Below are 18,869 nucleotides of genomic sequence, written 5' to 3' on the forward strand. Positions count from 1 at the left end.
GCGACAAATGAAGGGAAGAATTTGTCACCCATCTGCTTCAAACCTTCACAAAGTTGTGTTCAGTTTTGTTCCACAAACACATGAACCCAGGTTCTTGAAGTCAGTCTGCCGACTCGGCCGTTATTTTTCACTTCAGGGTAGAAGCTATAGTGTCTTCTGTGCCCTGACACTGACGTGCGCGTGTGTGTGCGGATGCACAGAAATAGAGCCTTTATTACAGTCTGACTACAGACCGCTGTATTATTACAGTTTGTACCAGCCCAGCCAGGCCACAGGCTGATTATACACTGTGCAGAGGTGTGTGTGTGTGTGTGTGTGTGTGTGTGTGTGTTTTGTGTGCCCGCCCCTATGGTGAGCCCCATCACATGTGGTCTCCATTAAAACACTATTGTGTATTACGGGGCTGCAGAGCGTTGCCATGCCGACTGAAATCTCTATCCCATGTTGTCAGCCTCTCAGTAGTATTATGGGATGGTTTCCTGAACTCTGTAAGTACACACACACACACACACAATAACACACACACAGAAAATCCCTACACCACACCCAACGTAAGCTTGCTAAGCCCTGAAAACACTCCAAGGCCGTCTCATATGTGGACGCTGCCACAATAACACGTACCACCAAGAGGAACCAAAACAAAGAGTGGAAATTAAACCAATCAAATGAAAATATCATAAAATATAAATGGCAGAGATGGCAGTGCTTGAATGAAGATGGCTTACAGAGTCCACAGAGAAGGTGCTGAAAGGTTGAGCCTCTCCCATGGCAACGTATTGTATATGTGCATTTGCCTGGAGTATAGCCTCTGAAAGAGACACGCCCACCAACGGCGGAAAAGGAATCGTGGGGACTGGATGAAGTGCAGCGGACTATGAGATGTTCAACGCCCACAGCATCTTCCGATCATCCAGCCGGAACAAACCGCCCCAAGAGGAGAGGGGGGAAGAGCTGCCGGCTGTCCCATGGCACGGAATTGAGATGGATGAAATAAGACTACAAGCTAACCCAACAACGAGAGATCAGAGTTTTGCCCACATCTTTACAGAGACCTGCTCAGGAAGCTGCACTTGAGAGCAGGACTCCTGAGGAACGAGACAAAGTGGACTCGACAATGATTCCCCGATGTTGAGTCTTTAAAGTTGAGATGCTGGCTGATATTATTTACCATAAACTCCAAATTCAAAAAAATTGTTTCAAATTCCAATAAATGTCCCATGAATCCTTTCTGGAACATTTGTGATGCATAGTTCAAACCAAATCCACTTAGATGTAGCATATAATAAATATCACTGCTTTAAGCATCACTCATCTTACAGATAAGCAAACTAGAATGCTATAACAGTTTTCAATTCGGAATCTGGCATTTCTTTCCTATTTCCTGCCAAGCTTTGGATTAATGTACCAAGTCCCAATAAGGTGGGAGAGGAGAGTTACATAACCCCAGAAACTTGACTGCTCCTCCATTCTAAAATTAGCACCATCCAACTGGTCGGCGTATTAGTAGTCCGCGTAGGTTGAGCTTTAGATAAAAAACAAATCACTCTGCATTGGGAATAAAGGCCATTTATGTGTTTGATGTGAAACAAACACACCGGAGGCTCTTAGCATTCTGGGGCACTACGTTTACACCCCAGGCTTTAAACACCAGGTGCATCTTGCATTTTTGGAGTGGACATAACCTTCTATATCCCAGAGGGATTTTTCATCTTTTATTACTATCTTGTCAGCGCAAGAAAAAAAGTGCTGCCCAACTGAACTTTCAAATGGCAAAAAGGCTAGTAGTTCATGTTGATCTCACAGACAAAGTGTCGTGATCCAAACATCATACATCAAGCATAGGGGAACATAAATGGGGTGCTGGGAGATTAGTGATGTTCCTGCTGTTGATGGTCATTACCGTATCTTAGCTCAGCAGCAGATAAGCATCCGACAGAAGATTATGTTTTGCTAAGCAACATCAAAATGCGCATGGTCGTGATGAGAGCAGCAGGGGGCAAGAGGTGTTATGCTCCTTTTTCTTTTTTCCTCCTCGGATTTGTAAAGATGTAGGTGCATTGCAGAGACACTCTCGTCTGTAGCATTTTAAGCCATATACAGATTTACATCTAGTTAGAGAAAACTAAGACAAACCAATGAAATGTCTCGCCTGGCTGACAGAGACATATGTGGCTAAGCATATACATCAACGTGTGTTAACAACATTTTTGTAGCTGTTGTAGTTCGCAACAAAAAAAAAAAGGTGTTGATATCTCCCGGTTTCTTTTCAAGTGCTGAAAAAAACAGGTGTAAAGAAATCTGCCAAGCACAATAATAGCCCCGGGTGATACTGAGCACAGCTGTAATGAACATGGAGCTGTGACCACGCCACCTGGCAGAGAGGAAAGGACATGACAAAATGACTGGGCACCCTCGGGCAGAGTGAATATGATCACCAGATACATGGGGATCTGTTTATGACCTTCCATCACACGTCTCTCCCTCCCTCCCTCCCTCTCTCTCTCCTTGCCAAGTCTGAACATTACATCAAATGCAAAAATTGCAATTGCCGCCTCAGGATTGTATACGTCAACCAACGAACCTTTATTTGACAGATGTCAGTGTAGAGATAAGGGGAAAGATAGAGGGGAGTGGGGGGCCCAGAATCGAACCAAACGCTCATCTACCGATCCGCTCCATGATTTATTGATGGCTGAAAACGTGTTCACAGGTCCTCGACTTCTGACCACCTACTTCTTATCAGTTCATCCTCGAGTCCAAATGGACATTTGTGCCAATGTCTTGGGTTTTGTTTGGTTCATTTAATGTTTTATTTTGAAATTCCCTGCCTCTTGTGTCCTGCGTTTGTTTGACTTCCTGTTTTGTGTGTTTTCTGTTTAGCACCAGTTTTGTTTTTTTGTTCCTGTTCTTTCCCTTCAGTTTTCAGCCTGCCCTTATGCTGTGTCTTCTTGTCTGATTCATTTCCTGTGTATTTAGTCCCCATCTCTCCTTGTGTCAGTGTCAGCTCATCTGCCTTAGTCCAGTTTCTATTTAGTGCTTTGTGTTCCTTCTTGGATGTCCTGCATCTGTTCTTTACGCCATCAAGGTTTGTATTCAGTTTTGTTAATTTGTTTGTTTTTTTATCGTCTCAGCCTGCTCCTTCAGTTTTGTGCTTGGAACCAGCTTTTGCCATTAAAGTCTACATCCCTCATTTCTACATTTGTATCCTCTTTTAAACTTCCCAGTCACAACAGAACTCCCATAAGGCATTCCTGATATATTGCGTAGAAGAATCAAAAAGATGTATGGTGACCTTGACGTGTGAGCAACAACATCAAATCAACTCATTTTTGAGTCCAGGCGATGATTTGTGCCAAATTTCAAGGAATTACTTCTAGGTGTTCCAAAGATATCGCTTTCAGAGAGTGCAACCGACCGGTTTGCAGTCTACCGTCTCTCAATGTGAATGCAGCATGGGAGTAAAAAAAAAAACATGTGCAAAGAACCAGACATGAACACAAATAATCCCGGCCCTGCACTCAATGTGAACACACCCACCCACCACGTGTAAATACAGACACAAACACACACACATGAGAAGACACACACACACAAACACACACAGGGCGAAGCAGAGCCAGCACATGCTTCAGTGATGAAATCATTTGTGAGAAAACGCAGTTTGGAAGCAAGAGGGGAACAAGTCCTTCTCCGGTCGGACCGCAGGAAAAGCATGTGTGTGTTTTTATGTATATCTATAGGATAGGATGACATGGCAGATGCAGGAAAGGAAGAGTGAAACGCACAGAGGCAGCTCCGAACCCAAACAGATGTTCCCTGCCAAGAAAATAACTACACAGTCAGAAATCCACACACAGGATAATAACTCACACAGAGAAAAGCTCTACACTGATATTTCTATGTTTTCTTGCCACAATAAAAGCCTTCAAAGAAACTTTTTTGATGACCTTTCATGTGAAGTAGCCATACGGGCTCTACGGTGACAGACAGTTTGTTGAATTGGCAAGTGAAAGGCTGCACACCGGTTCTCAGTCATCCAGGTCATGGTAATCCTCGAAAGAGGCTTTTTAGTCAGTTAGACCTGAAGAAGCCGCTTGCATGAGAGGCAAAACGTCTTTGAAAACCTAAAAACGATGTCTAGTTGCCTACGACAACCACCGATATGCAGCTATCTCCCAATTACTCATTTTGAGTAGTTGTCTAATCATTCGCTCCATATAAATGCAGTCCGCTAGGATCCACATGAGTATTGGATATATCATTGACACACAGACATGACAGTTACAATTGGACACTATACCGACGTAAGTAGACAGAACCTGGCTAAAGTTTTCAACTGCTAAGTGGACCTACTGTATGTCATGTTTACACTGGTCAAGTAACAAAGTTAAGTTTTATTAAGAGTCACTATTTATAGTCAAATGTACTTGATTGTAAAGTGGGCTGCACGGTGGTGTAGTCGGTAGCACTGTTGCCTCAGAGCGAGAGGATTCCTTCTGTGTGGAGTTTGCATGTTCTCCCCGTGTAAGCGTGGGTTCTCTCCGGGTTCTCCGGCTTCCTCCCACAGTCCAAAGACTGTCCTGTCCAGGGTGTACCCTGCCTTCGCCCAATGTCAGCTGGGATCGGCTTCAGCCCACCCCCCCGCGACCCTGAATACAGGATAAATTGGTAGACGATGGATGGATGATTGTAAAGGGTTACTTTTGATGTACCCACACTGCATTGGAATGCATGGAAAATGGAGGATGTGCTACAGGATTAGCGGCGGCCTTCAAAAGTTGCAGTTTCATTCACAATCTAAGAATATTTGAATAAATCTCATACTTTTTCTTTTGACTTTCAAAACATACTGCCACTGCCCTCACAAAGCATGTGCCGTTGCATGTAGCATGCATTCACTGATACGCTGCAGAGGATTGTGGGTCCGAATAGCCAGAAAAGCATGCTGGCTCGCATCCTGCAAAGGCCGGATGCGACCGGATGCAGTAGATTTTTGGGCATACTGCATTGTACGTACTAAATCTTTTTCTGGCAAACTAAATAGTATTGTAGTATGGATACTGGAACAGACAGCATCACTCTGGTGCAGCTTCAGCCTCAGGGAGGAACACAGGGGGGTTTGATACGCAATATACCCACAATCCAACTCCCTGTATGTGTGTGTGTGTTGCCCTTGCTTTCGCTCTCATCATAGCAGGATTAACACACACTGGACAGATGGCCGTCCGATGCTCCCCCCGCCCAAACACTCACATGCTTTCTCAGACCCACACACGCACGCACACACACACACACACACACACACACACACACACACACACACACACACACACACACACACACACACACACACACACACACACACACAACAACAAACACAAACATACTCGACAACTCTACAGCGCACTGCGGTGGCAAGTTCAGTTCACAAGCTGTGTCATCATCACTGCACACTGCCTTAGGCTTAAACACACGTAATCCCACATATGTACACACACACATACACACACACACGGCTTGTGTTGTGTTGATGACTCGGATGTCAAAAAAGCACTCTATTCTGTCTCCACTCTGCCTGTCTCTCACTATAACAGTTGTGTGGTCGTTTTATCCTTGAATGGCTTCCATCTCTTTACCTTCAGGCATCACGGAGTCAGCAGGGTTGACATTTCGATCACTTTTTGTCTGTGACGGGATGCCTTTTCTGTAAACATAATGAGTGTGTCTTGAGATAGCGTCTTCTTTTAGAAGCGTGCCCCGTTGGTGTCAACGCCTAAATCGTCTCCTAAGGCGTTCAAAATGTTTTTTGTTTTTTTTGTCACAGCTCGTCTTCCTCAGAAACCAACGTCAGCCTCCACGTTGGATTTGATCACGATATTTCAGCATGTCAATCATGAGCTAATTTTCCTGCATCTACAATGTGGTACTTTCTAGAAGCCCTTACATAAAAACTGCTTAAAAAAAGAAGAAATGACTCATACACAAAAATGTGCATGTTGCAGTGATGAAGTTATTACAAGATGTTAGGAGCCAAAATATTTTACTATAGTATGAGGGGCATGTTTAGAAATGCTTTGTTAATGTAGCTATGAAATCAAAGCAAGGAGCAAAAATACATTTCATGAATGAAAGAGCAACACACACCTGTGTGTTCCGGAGACGCCACCATTTTATTTCAGTCCCTTTGAGTTAAGCCGGACGATTCCACACCTAACAATTCAAACTTCAGTGCCAAGAATGGTGCCCTTTATGTATCAGGATATTATATTATATTATCCATCCATCCATTGTCTAACGCTTTATCCTGTATTCAGGGTCGCGGGGGGGCTGGAGCCGATCCCAGCTATCATTGGGCGAAGGCAGGGTACACCCTGGGCAGGTAACCAGTCTATCACAGGGCTGACATGTAGAGACAGACAACCATTCACACTCACATTCACACCTACGGGCAATTTAGAGTCATCAATGAACCTATCCCCATTCTGCATGTCTTTGGACTGTGGGAGGAACCCAGAGAGAACCCACTCTTACACGGGGAGAACATGCAAACTCCACACAGAAGGAACCTGAACCCGACCCGGGAATCAAACCCGGACCCTCTTGCTGTGAGGCAACAGTGCTACCTACTACACCACCGTGCAGCCCTATATTATATTATATTATATTATAAGGTTGAAGTGCTGGATGGTGAACAGAGTTTGCTTCTTGTGACAGAGCAACATTGACTAACCATGCTCGTTCTCTAAACTTGACCATACCATTGTTGCTATGAGCAAATACAGTAGACATTTGTTTTGCATAATTGTCTAATAATAATGTTATTGTCTGTTCCCCACCTTACATGCAGAAAAGCCTACATTTTATCACATTCGTTAATTTAAGTAAGAAAACAGACTTTAGTTGATGCTATTTTGTCTTTTGTAATGGCCAGAATGTTGCATTTCATTACAAATGACATTCAAATTGTATTTATTAAAGTCAGCACTTACATTTGAGGAGTATAACAAGTCACTGCATTTTCCACTTCCAACACTGTCCTGCGAATATTTCAGAATAAAAGCCTTGTTTTAAAATTAAGGGATGCTGTCCATGGAAAGACACTAGTGGGCTTTTGTTTTTCAAACAGAAACAGGAAGTGTGAGATAGTGTTGTAGTACTCGAGATCGGTCTTGGTCTCGAGACCGGTCTCGAGACCATTTTTTTAGGTTCTTGGTCTCGTCTTGGTATCGACGGCATTTTTACTCGGTCTTGTCTCGGTCTCGGACCGGGCGGCCTCGGGTTTTTTGAACGAGACCGGTCGAGACCATTGCTGATAGGCTTTTTGTCCATGCTTTACTGATAAGAGTTTTTTTCCTGTCCTGACGCATAATTAATACGTGTCAGATTCCGCTCACGCAGAGAAATTACCAGGATAATTATTTTTTAATAGCTACATATTCGTTGCGAAAATTTACAAAACCAAAAGAACGAGTCCTCCAGCAATAAGGGGATTCCGTGGCCGTCTCATCTCTTGAGAAAAAATAATTTTCAATAATGAGACGATCACTACATCGTCCTCACTGCTATTTTTATTTTCAACGATCCCGATCGGGTCCAGGTGGACTTCAGGACCAGGTTGCAGCACTACCGGCACCCCACATCTCCGCGATCCACCAGACCTGAACAGGCTGCAGTCCGTCCCCGATCCCAAACTCCTCGGCGATCGCTCGCCACAATCTGTCCCTCATCTCCGCATCTTTATAGTGTTCAGACTGTCATACGGCGCTTTGGTTTGAGTGACGGTTTTTGACGGACGAATACCCCGCCGCCGCCTCTCGTCGGCCGGCCAGCCACCGCAGCCTGTCGCCGGCCACTGCAGCCTATCGCCGGCCGGCCGGCCGCCACGGCCACCGCCAACTGTCGCCGCCAACCGCCGCCTATCACCGGCCACCACCGCCGCCGGCCAGCGCCAACTGTCGCCGGCCCCTGCAGCCTGTCGCCGGCCGCCGCCGCTCGCCCAAAGTCATATATAAATAATTAATATATATCGCGTTTTTTTTAAAGTAAATAAAGGAAAACATCACACTTTGGCCGTTTGTGTCGTCTTGATCTGCTCTGCAATACATATATTAAATATTAACATTTATTATTGTACGATTATTCATATTTCCTCCGCTTTTTCCTGCTCTCTCTCCTCTCGTCCCTTCGCAATTTGTCTTTCAGCGCAATGCATGATGGTAAAATTTGCTCGGCTAGTGACCATCGGCTGTACACTACTTTTCACGATGCATTGTGGGAAACTTTGAGTGCACTATATAGGGAATAGTAATGCTCACTACACATTCGGACACCCCTACAAAATGGCGAACTCCCTATATAGTGCACTATATAGGGAGTAGGGAGTGATCTCGGACACAGCCTATGACTTGAGATTTATTTCATTCATTGTGTTGCTATGAAAACAACAGCACAAAGATTGTTTTTGTTGTTGCATTTATTTAAGAGCAAACTTAAATTAAATTTATTTTTAAAAAACTCCCATTTTGTTGTTTTTCCTTTGATCTATATGGTCTTGGTCTTGTCTCGGTCTCGACCTCTAAAAGTCTTGGTCTTGTCTCGGTCTCAACCTCTAAAAGTCTTGGTCTTGTCTCGGTCTCGGCACTCTCTGGTCTCGGTAATGTCTTGGTCTCGGTTGATGCGGTCTTGACTACAACACTAGTGTGAGATATAGACATCAAAACGGTAGTAATGTTGTTCATATGATGTCAACATACCGTACAAAGTTAATTTTCACTAGAATCTCTAGAAGAGACACGGCTGAGCCACACTTAGTCTCAAAATGAGATTCAATGCTGGATTCCCATTCAATAAAATCCTATCTAACCTTCTCAAGCATCTCAAGCACCCAAGCATCATTATCTGAGTTGACCAGAAAGTTGCTGGTTCAACAGGGAAAAGGCCTCCCAACATTATGCGGCAAGTTGAAGGGGAACCATAAAGGGCTCCAACGTCATGTAATAGGATTTCGGTGCCACCACAACATCTAAACTGCGCTCACAGTATTAGCGGCCAGATTAAATCAGACATGTAGTGGGGGGGTTTAATCCCAAACTTTAATCCCATTTTGGAAGAAAAAATAGTATTTATGTTTATGAAGATAGAAGAGAGTCTTATTTGGATGCCAGAGACTCTTCTGACTGACTTGAAGAGGTAGTATGTTTCCAAATCCCATCTTGCTGAGCATAGAAATAGTATAGAAGTAGATCGGACACGTCGATTCAAATCAATGGAAGGCCAAAGCAGCCGTCGTTGCCACTGCATGACATGTAAAGCAACAGTGTCTAGTATGTGTCTAGTCCCTCCAAAGTTGGCTCTAACTTGGCCTTAACGACTCAATTCTGCCCTGTGACTCTCCACTGCCATCTCAGCAGCAACACACTTAATGGCCACATCCACATCTGTTGTCGCCATGACAACTAACAACAGTAATTTTCTTGTTGAACTCGTCAAATGTCCGTTCTCCTCTTATGTTGCAGCGTTGTCTGAACTCTGAGTCCCTTCAGTCCATTTATCAGCCTCCAGTGTGATAAATACAGCTCACTCGGCTCCAGCTGTCTGAGACGCAAAACCACCTTCCGACGACTTCATAACAACAAGTCGACAACCAAAGAGACAAACATTCTTATTCAATTTTTTTTCTCTATCTTCCATCAATTAGCGGCATCAACATCCTTTTCCACAACTTCCCCACTGAATCTCCGCTGGGAAATAATGACTCAAAATGTTTGATCAGCGCAAGTTCATTTCCACACGGCCTCCGGTGTTTCTGGCTGCTGTACTTAGCATGCAAGAGACAAAGTGAGATTAATGCAGAGCTTCATACGAGGAGAACCCTAGATTCACTTTGATGTGCAGCATTAGACAGTTTGATGCAGAAACTGCAAGGCGCATGGTCGGGCCGGTCGGCGAGTGTTTTTGATGCCTCCTCGCCGCCGCGAGGTCAATCTGGGACGAACTCGTAACCTATTTAGTCCGAGGAAACGTTTCTACTTGAAAGTGTTGCTTCGCTGCCACAGTCGACAGCGCCTGACTTCAAAAGACTCAGTAATGTGTGTCCTTTCAAACATCTTTAAATGGCCGATATTCACAGAAGTTTACAGGCGGTGTCCAAGCGGAGAAGGTGCAAAGTTGTTACAGCACGCTGTGACATGCAAGGCCCTGGATTTAACCTAACCTAACAAAGCTGCTCTAATCAATAAGTTTCATATTTATGTAAGGCAGTTGCCTAGTTTGGCCAATAGATGGCGTTGTTGTATTATTTATGCCCTCAGGCGTTACGCGATTGTTGCCGTTTGTCCTTTACCGGACACCATGTTTTCAGGTATTTGCTCTACGGGCCGCCATGTTGGTTCAGTGTTTATGGTTTGCAAGGTAAGCACTATCGATATCTCTCCACATCGTAGTAAAATATCTTGACCATAAATCGTTAATACGCTGTTCTATTTAGATGATGTGTTTATTGAGATGTTTGTGTACCACCATGATGAAGTGTTAGGATTTATAACCTGGTTTTATACGAGTATGTCGGCCATCGTTATGGCTAGCTTTTTTAGCTGTATGTGTGCTAGCTCCGCGGATACTGCTATTCATCTTCCTGTGGGTTTTCTCTCATGCTCTGTGTTTTGATCTGAAACCCTGTTTTAAGGAGTTAAGTAGCTGTGAAGGTACAGTGCTTTCTTTTTTTATTTATTTTTAGATGCCTTTTATTAGCAGTGGACAGATAGGAAAGACAGGAAAGAGAGGGGGGGGGGGGGGGGGGGGGACATGCAGCAAGGGACCTCCGGCCGGGATTTGAACCATGGTCGGCTGGGCGGTTATTTTCATGTCACCATAGTTTCATGGTGCCAATATGATTGTTGTCACGTGCCATCTTCCATATAGAATAAATCAAAGTCGTGGACTCACTGAGGTCAGGTTTTGCAGTAACTAAACTGCTCAAAAAAATAAAGGGAACACCTAAACACCACATGCTAGTTCTCAATGAATAACATATTCCAGTTGGAAAACTTTATTCATTACCAAGTGCAATGCGTTGACAACAAAACAACATAAGGATGATCAATGAAATCAAAATCCTCATCTTATGGAGGTCTCGATTCAGAATCATACCGAAAATCAAAGTGGAAAATCTGATCGCAGGCTGATCCAACTTTTGTGGAGATTGTTCAAGACATGTCAAAATGGTCCTCAGTAGTGCTTGTGGCCTCCACGTACCTGTATGTATCAATGCTGCTTCCTAATTGGACAGCCTGATATCTCAGAAATATGATTGACTTGCAGTTACATTATGTTGTTTTAGAGTTCCCTTAATTTTTTGGAGCAGTGTTAAACAAGCAGTGGAGAATTAACATTGTGAAGCGTAGAGAGCAGCAGTAAAGTTGGAGAACTTAATCGTTCATCCACGAGCTGAGGAGTGACAATTTAATTTCTGGCGTAACATGGTGAATTTAACAAGCAAGCTAATGCCACCCTGCTTTACAGGGGACCGATTATGCTTTCTCCTCACCCTATCTCTAAGGGAGCACCCCGCCACCCTGCGGAGGAAGCTAATTTCGGCCGCTTGTATCCGGGATCTTATTCTTTCGGTCATGACCCAAAGTTCATGACCATAGGTGAGGGTAGGAACGTAGATTGACCGGTAAATCGAGAGCTTCGCCTTTCGGCTCAGCTCTCTCTTCACCGCGACGGACCGATACAACTACCGCATTACTGCAGCCGCTGTACCGATCCACCTGTCAATCTCACGTTCCATCCTTCCCTCACTCGTGAACAAGACCCCAAGATACTTAAACTCCTCCACTTGAGGCAGGAACTCCCCCCCGACCTGGAGGGAGCAAGCCACCTTTTTCCGGTCGAGAACCATGGCCTCAGATTTGGAGGTGCTAATCCTCATCCCGGCTGCTTCACACTCGGCTGCAAACCGCCCCAGGACATGCTGGAGGTCCTGGCTCGAAGGAGCCAACAAGACCACATCGTCCGCAAAGAGCAGGGATGAAATCCAGTGGCTCCCGAACCAGATCCCCTCCGGCCCACGGCTGCGCCTGGAAATCCTGTCCATAAAAATAATGAACAGAACCGGTGACAAAGGGCAGCCCTGCCGGAGTCCAACATGCACCTGGAACAGGTCTGACTTACTGCCGGCAATGCGAACCAAGCTCCTGCTCCGGTCGTACAGGGACCGAACGGTCCTTAGCAGAGGGCCCCCGACCCCGTACTCCCGAAGTACCTCCCACAGAATGCCACGAGGGACACGGTCGAATGCCTTCTCCAAGTCCACAAAACACATGGCGACTGGTTGGGCAAACTCCCATGAACCCTCGAGCACCCTGCGGAGGGTATAGAGCTGGTCCAGTGTTCCACGGCCAGGACAAAACCGCATTGTTCCTCCTGAATCCGAGGTTCGACTATCGGCCGAATTTTCCTCTCCAGTACCCTGGAATAGACTTTCCCGGTACCTTAATAATTAAGGTGGGTGTATCATCAAATTGCTAAATCTGAATGAATTTTCATGACCTTCAAGTGTTTCTGTGACTTTTCCTTTAAATTATGAATTAGTTAAAACCCAGGACATAATTTGGGCGAAGTATAAATAATGTAAATAGAAAATACTATATTATCAAATGTTTTTGCCTGGCGCTGCAGAGTCACGTGATGGTAAAACATCAAATCACAAGAGGAGCAAAGTGTGCTGCTAGTGGTGTGAGGAGCAACACTCAAGCAGCAGACGCAGACAGACAGGACGCTACTTCAATGAAACCACTGCAGTGCATACAGGAGACAAACGGAAAATAAGTATCGATCTCATTACACTGGTATCGATAATATCCATACCAACGTTGGTATCAATATTATCGATATTTGGATCGATCCGCCCACCACTAGAGCATGAAGGAGATGAAGGATAAGTGGCTGAAAACTCATTTTTGTCATCAATCCTCAGCAGTACAACTCCTGTTCTCTGCTTATGGTAAGCAGCATGACACTTCTGAGAAACACACTAAGTGTTGACCCATCAAAACAGATTGGGCCATCTGACCAATTAGAGCAGACTGGGCTTTTTGGAAGGGAGGAGGCAGAAGGTCAAATTTCAGACAGAGGGTGAGAAGAGCTGCTGCAGCAGAGCCAGGAGGGGGGAAATAAAGCATTTTAAAAGCATTAAAGAATGTAGACATGTTCTAGTAGGAACCTGAAATACAAAGCAGCAGAATATGTCCTCATCAATGCTACACTGGTGCCTGAATATGAAGCAACCTGTTGTGTAACCACTCCACTGCCTCAATCCCCGTCGCTCTGGAGAAGACAAGCAACCAAGCTTGATGAAACTTTCATTCATCAGGTGGACACAAACACTACTCCGACATTTCAGGATGCAACGAACTGATCGTAATGCTGCATTTGCCATAAACTGCGTACCATATTTGTTTGTTTTTCCTGCACCATGCAGAAGGCGCCGTCTGCCTGGCTCCGTGTGAATGCAGCATGAGATTGTACATTTTCCTTAATTTACCAAATAATTAGTCAAGAGTGTTTGGGGATGCTGACCTGTCTTCTCATTATATCAACATAGTCAATTAATGCCAATATCTGGTTCAGTCTGAGTCCTGGGTTTTGTTTTGTGTTTTTTTTGTTTTGTTTTATGTGTGTTGGTGTGTGTGTGTGTGTTGTATGTGAGAACAAGCGAGACGTTATCTAGTCTGCACAAAGAGAGCAAGAGCAGCAGAGAAAACACAAAGAAAGAAAGAGAGAACGCCGTCAGAAAACAAAGGGTGAGGCTGCAGACCAATAAAACGACACAGAGCACCGACACCTTAAATCAATAGACAAACAGAATTGACTCCCTATTTCTTCTTTATTGAATGTGTCTGTGTGGATATGAAGCACAACTCTGTGTGGTTGTGCATGTGTGGGAATGTTTTACACGCCTTGTGGGGAAAATCTCCGACGACGAGGTCACATTGGAGGGACTCGCCTTTTTTTTGGCGGGAACACAATGGGGACAATTGCAACATAAATCATTACGTTAACGGTTAAAGAGTTGGTTGAAGGTTAGGGTATGGTTACATTGAGGTTATGGTTAAGGTAAGGATGAGGATTAAGCTGGTAGCAGTTAGGGGAAGATTCCAGGAAATGAATATAAGTAATGAAAACAGAACTTCCCCACAAAAGAACCTCCAGCAGATGTTTTTTCAGATGGACTGCTGGACGATTTATAATGAACAGAGCTTAATACAAAGGCATGTTTTCATTAAATAAATGTGAAGGGACAAAACTACAGACTGAACAGGATATAAATTAGTTTTTTTACGACAGAACAGTTTTCAATTAATTTTCAGTGAGCACATCATCTGTATCTAAAAAACATATCCTTAACAGAGCCGCTGAATGTGGTGTATGAAAGTCGGCCTTGCTGATAATGGTATCCAGTAGCCAACCATGGTGCTGCTGCAAAATAGGCCACCAACACTATAAAAAAAAGCTGTGGAGAGGACACCTTGAACATCAGACAAGGTGAATTCCTGTGCCACAGCCGAGATAAGCTATTTCCATGAGCATGCCGCCAGCTTAATGTAAATTCTATGGGAAAGTGACGTGTTCATGACTTATGGGATGGATGGGAGAGAAAGGGAAGGTTGCCATGTTTTCAGCCTGCCACCAACTCAAGTCATATGATTGCAGAGGTGGTCGTGTTGACAATACAACACTAGGTCAATTATATTGTTAATTACATTGAACAACAGGCTGATCTCAGATGTTTTATTTGTTTACCCTTTGAGATACGTTATTACTCAGATAGAGTCAGATATATCTGAACTTTCAGAAAATACTTTCAGATTAATTACATCTTGGCTTGATTTGACAGCTATTTAGAAGTCTTAGCAACTGGTGGCGGTATCTCAAGCATATGTGACATGATTGGTCAGTCTGCGTTCAAGGGGCGGGACTTAGCAAAGGGTCAATTGCCTATTACATTTAAGATTGTAAGTCAAACTAACAAAGACACACTATGAACACAAACCCAGGAACATGGGGTGCAGTCGAATAGTCTTTTTTGCTTAGGAAGGTTCCTAACTGAAGAAGTGACCCGGAAGTAAACAAGTGGCCGCCACGATAAGAGCCGTTCGGATTCTCTAAATGCAAAGGAAAGGAGCTCCAATGCTTCCTTTCAGAGCTCCTTTAGCATAGGATGCAACGGACCTTCCTATGCGAAAGGAAACGAGATTACGCCGACCCACAATTCTTTGCGAGAGCAACATTTAAAGTGCCGCACACCTCTGCCGTTCACGAAAACAAACGATATGCACATTTGCATATTTAGCATTAACTTTCATGCAGACATATAGTAATTGGAATTGTGTTGATAAATGTGTGTGGACAGTGATAATAATTTAATTATAATTGTATTTATTTCAATCATGTTACAATGTTTGACAAAAACTAAACTAAAACCACAAATGAAATGTAAATACAGCAACCGGTCAAACAGGAAGGAGGAGCTGCTGGACCTGAAGTCGGTCAGTGAACCAGCTGTTTATAAAAACCAACATGTGGAGAAGTGGACGATGCGCTTTTTGTAGTCCATTATTGTAGTTTCTCCAGCGCAGACGCACGTCAATCGCCGGTGCCGATCATCAGCTGTCAATCATCAGCAGCCGCGTTTTAGTGACGTAGCTTAGTGAAAGTCTGGTCGGATTCTCTGAGCACCGCGGCCGACTTTTCCTAAATCCTTTTGAGTTCTTCTATCGCCTTTCCTTAACCCCGTGACGTTTTCCCCAGAGGTCAAGGAATAGGAGTTAGGAATAGGAGTTAGGACCTTATTTTTTGACTATTCGACTGCACCCCTAGAAGCATTAAAGTGACAAACACCCCACAATGCAACAGTTTCTTTTAAAATCAATGCAATGTTTTGTCCTTGAATGTAATATGAACATCTTTCCGAATGTTACTAGAAAAAAAACAGCATCATCTCATATTTAGGCCGATAGGATACCTGGGAGATCAATCTGACAAGTGAGGCAACTCTTTCTGGCAGATAGGAGGAAAAACATGATCAAAGGAGCCGTCTTATTTTCAAGCACATCTATGCTGCTAGTCCATTCTGACAGCGTGTGTGAAGCTCAAAGTGTTGGAATACTGTGTCAATTTGGGAATCAATGAAAAGGACAAACTGTTCCATTAAAATTCAGTTGAGCTATGTTTCCTCAACTATCTAAGGGCAGATTTGGCATTAACAGGCTGGAGTTCACCACCGATTGGATCACCCGAGATGCAAGGATTCCTGGGTCACAGTGAAGGACCACTCAACTGATGTTTGTGTGGGTGTCGTGCCGCCGCCGCTGCTATTTTTACTCCATGTGAGGACAGAATATTCACAGTTTGCATAATTCTGTTGACACTCACAAACATTTTTGAAGCACTTGAAGACCCAATTATCATTAATATGTATAGGTCATGCAAGAGAGACAATAAAAACAAGTTGTTTGATCAAATGTTGTGTCGATAAAAGCTGCTGGTAGCCTTTGAGTTAATTACATTTTCTTTTACCCTACAGAATTTTTTCAGTACATGATGTAAATTAAATCAATCAAAACTCAAACTGGTGAAACATAACAACGCATTTGTTCTTTGCAAATGGAAATGATTTCGGCTACATGTTTATTTGCATACAGAGCAGGGAAGTGAGATCCGATAACGAGTGGTCGCCCAGTGAATGTGGAGGAGCGTGAAGTGGCGTACCTCGATCTGACGTGTAGTCGGATCATGCGAGGCGCGTGTTGATGACAGATGTGAACAGGTTCTTTGTCTTTGTCTGTGATCACTAAAATGAATCATGGGAAATTTCAGCAGCTGCATCACTCCTTTGAAATTCCGTCCTCTGCAAAAGTTTCTGAATGGCAGGCATATTCAGCTTGTACCTGGTTTTCAAACTGGCAAAACACAGCCGCTCAAATCTGCTTTCCTGCTTCGAGCTTTACAGCCCAATACAATATGTCCCGGGAGATATACTAGGCGAGATATCGGTCATGCAATTTCTAAATCCTGATTTATTTTTAAAGAGCGACTGCTAGACAGCAGCCGCAGCAGGGGCTTTTTATAAGCCTGTGTGCAGCACTCTAAAATGACAGCAAGAGTGGCAGTCGGTCCGCTCCTTTCACTCTGAGAAGCAGACTGCCGTCTGGGCATTAAAATTACATGTTGTCAAATTTAGAAAAGTGTTTTGCACTCGTTGAATGGAGGCAGTTGAACCTGCTACTTATCTACAATGTATTTATGCATAGAGAAGAAACAAAAGCATCACGTGTGGATATGTGGTGCAGTTCTTGCATTTGATTCAAGCATACAGAAAAGAAAAAGTTCTGATATTTGCCATTTCTAAATGAGGGACTTGCTCTTTATTTGTGGCACTAATCGCCCCTCATATGTGCTGCTAACGGAGCCAGGTAAACTACAACAAAGACACAGATGAGTCTCAAACAGGTTATATTCCACGAATAAAAAATATCTGGAAGCCCAAAGTAGCAGTGACATAACTGGTATTAGGCTAAAAGGGATGAAGGTGGATGAATGGATGAACCTGCCATTCAAACACAACAACACACCAAATAACAGCACGCGGGTAGGATGGAACCCCCTAAAGGCACATGGCAGGTCTGACATCAGCTACCAACTCACTTGAATCTCCCCTGGCAGTGCTGGCACTGGTCGCCGACCCATCCGTGGTCGCACGCGCAGGTCCCGTTGACGCACCTCCCTGAAAAACAGTCTTTATCGCAGGACTTGGACGCCGAGGAGGCTTCCGCGTGGAGCACGAGGTGAAGCATCGCGAACACTCCCAGGTACGTTATCCAGACGCTCCTTTTGGACGTCCAGGTGCATAGCTGGAGCCCTCCAACATCATCCATGATGGACGCGGAGTGGCTCTTTCAGGGGGGTGCTGGGGGGGAAGCTGCAGCCCCGGATCGCCAAACGGAACTGTCACCGTGATCTGCTGTGGGTGTCGATCGAAAGTATCCTACCTGTGACGCCGGCGGGGGGAGGAGGGGGGGGGGGGGGGGACCGGAGGAACGCGCTACCAGAACATGCGGGACTTGAAACTTCAATGGAAACAGTTTAGATCTTTATTTAAAAAAAAAAAAAAAAAACGCCGTTAACGCAATTTTCCAATCGGAGCCATCAGCTGCGAACAAGAGAAACGAGGGAGATCCCCGCGTCCGCACAAGTCTTCCAGATAACTTCCACAAGGTTCCGATTGTAAACACCGTGACCGGATGATGATGCCGCCTCGGCGTCAAAGACTGTAATCCCGGAGATAACAAATAAATAAATAAAAAATAAAAATAAAAGCACGGAGCTCCGGTGATCGTGCGCTGCTCTCCCAGACAAAGACGTGCCCTCTGCCCGCCTTCTCTTATCACGGGATGCGACAGCCGCAGCTCTCCCGGAGCTGGCTGCTATCGCTCGTCGCTCCACAGCTGGTTTGTGACGGGGGGAACTCCTGCACACAAAAGCCCAGCATGAGCAGTACGGCCACGGCGGTTAAAGGGCCAGTTCCCTTTAAACGGCGAAGGCATGCAGCAGACAGACACTGTGCAGGGACAAAGCCGGCGACATGTCTGCAGCAGCGCGGCCTCGGTGGGCTGGTCCTGGTGGAGGTTTGCACTTGAAGCATGTAGCAGATGTTCACTCACAACGGAAGAAACAAGTGGAGGATTTATCGTGATTTATTGTTACGCAGACAAGTCTAAAAGGGGTGCAACAGGAGAGAATAGATGATTATTCTTGTTTAGAGACAAAAGGTCATTATAAACATTAAAGGAGCAAGAAACCAGATT

The 18,869-nt window shown here is 44.5% G+C and overlaps 1 protein-coding gene across 2 annotated transcripts in view; it reads right to left on the reverse strand.

Annotated features, from left to right (window-relative positions):
* atrnl1a (attractin-like 1a) overlaps window positions 1–18,027 on the reverse strand; it is a 248,380-nt gene extending 230,353 nt beyond the window's left edge. Inside the window, exon 1 of one of the 2 annotated variants that reach the window (XM_084020523.1) lies at window positions 17,710–18,027. In XM_084020523.1, the coding sequence (XP_083876649.1) occupies window positions 17,710–17,939 (230 nt within the window). In that variant the 5' untranslated portion in view covers window positions 17,940–18,027. The remainder of the gene's footprint in view (window positions 1–17,709) is intronic. The other variant, XM_084020524.1, reaches the window with a different exon arrangement.
* Between the last annotated feature and the right edge of the window lie 842 nt (window positions 18,028–18,869).

The sequence above is a fragment of the Eutrigla gurnardus genome, assembly GCF_963514095.1.
Source record: "Eutrigla gurnardus genome assembly, chromosome: 11".
Classification (NCBI taxonomy): Eukaryota; Metazoa; Chordata; class Actinopteri; order Perciformes; family Triglidae; genus Eutrigla; species Eutrigla gurnardus.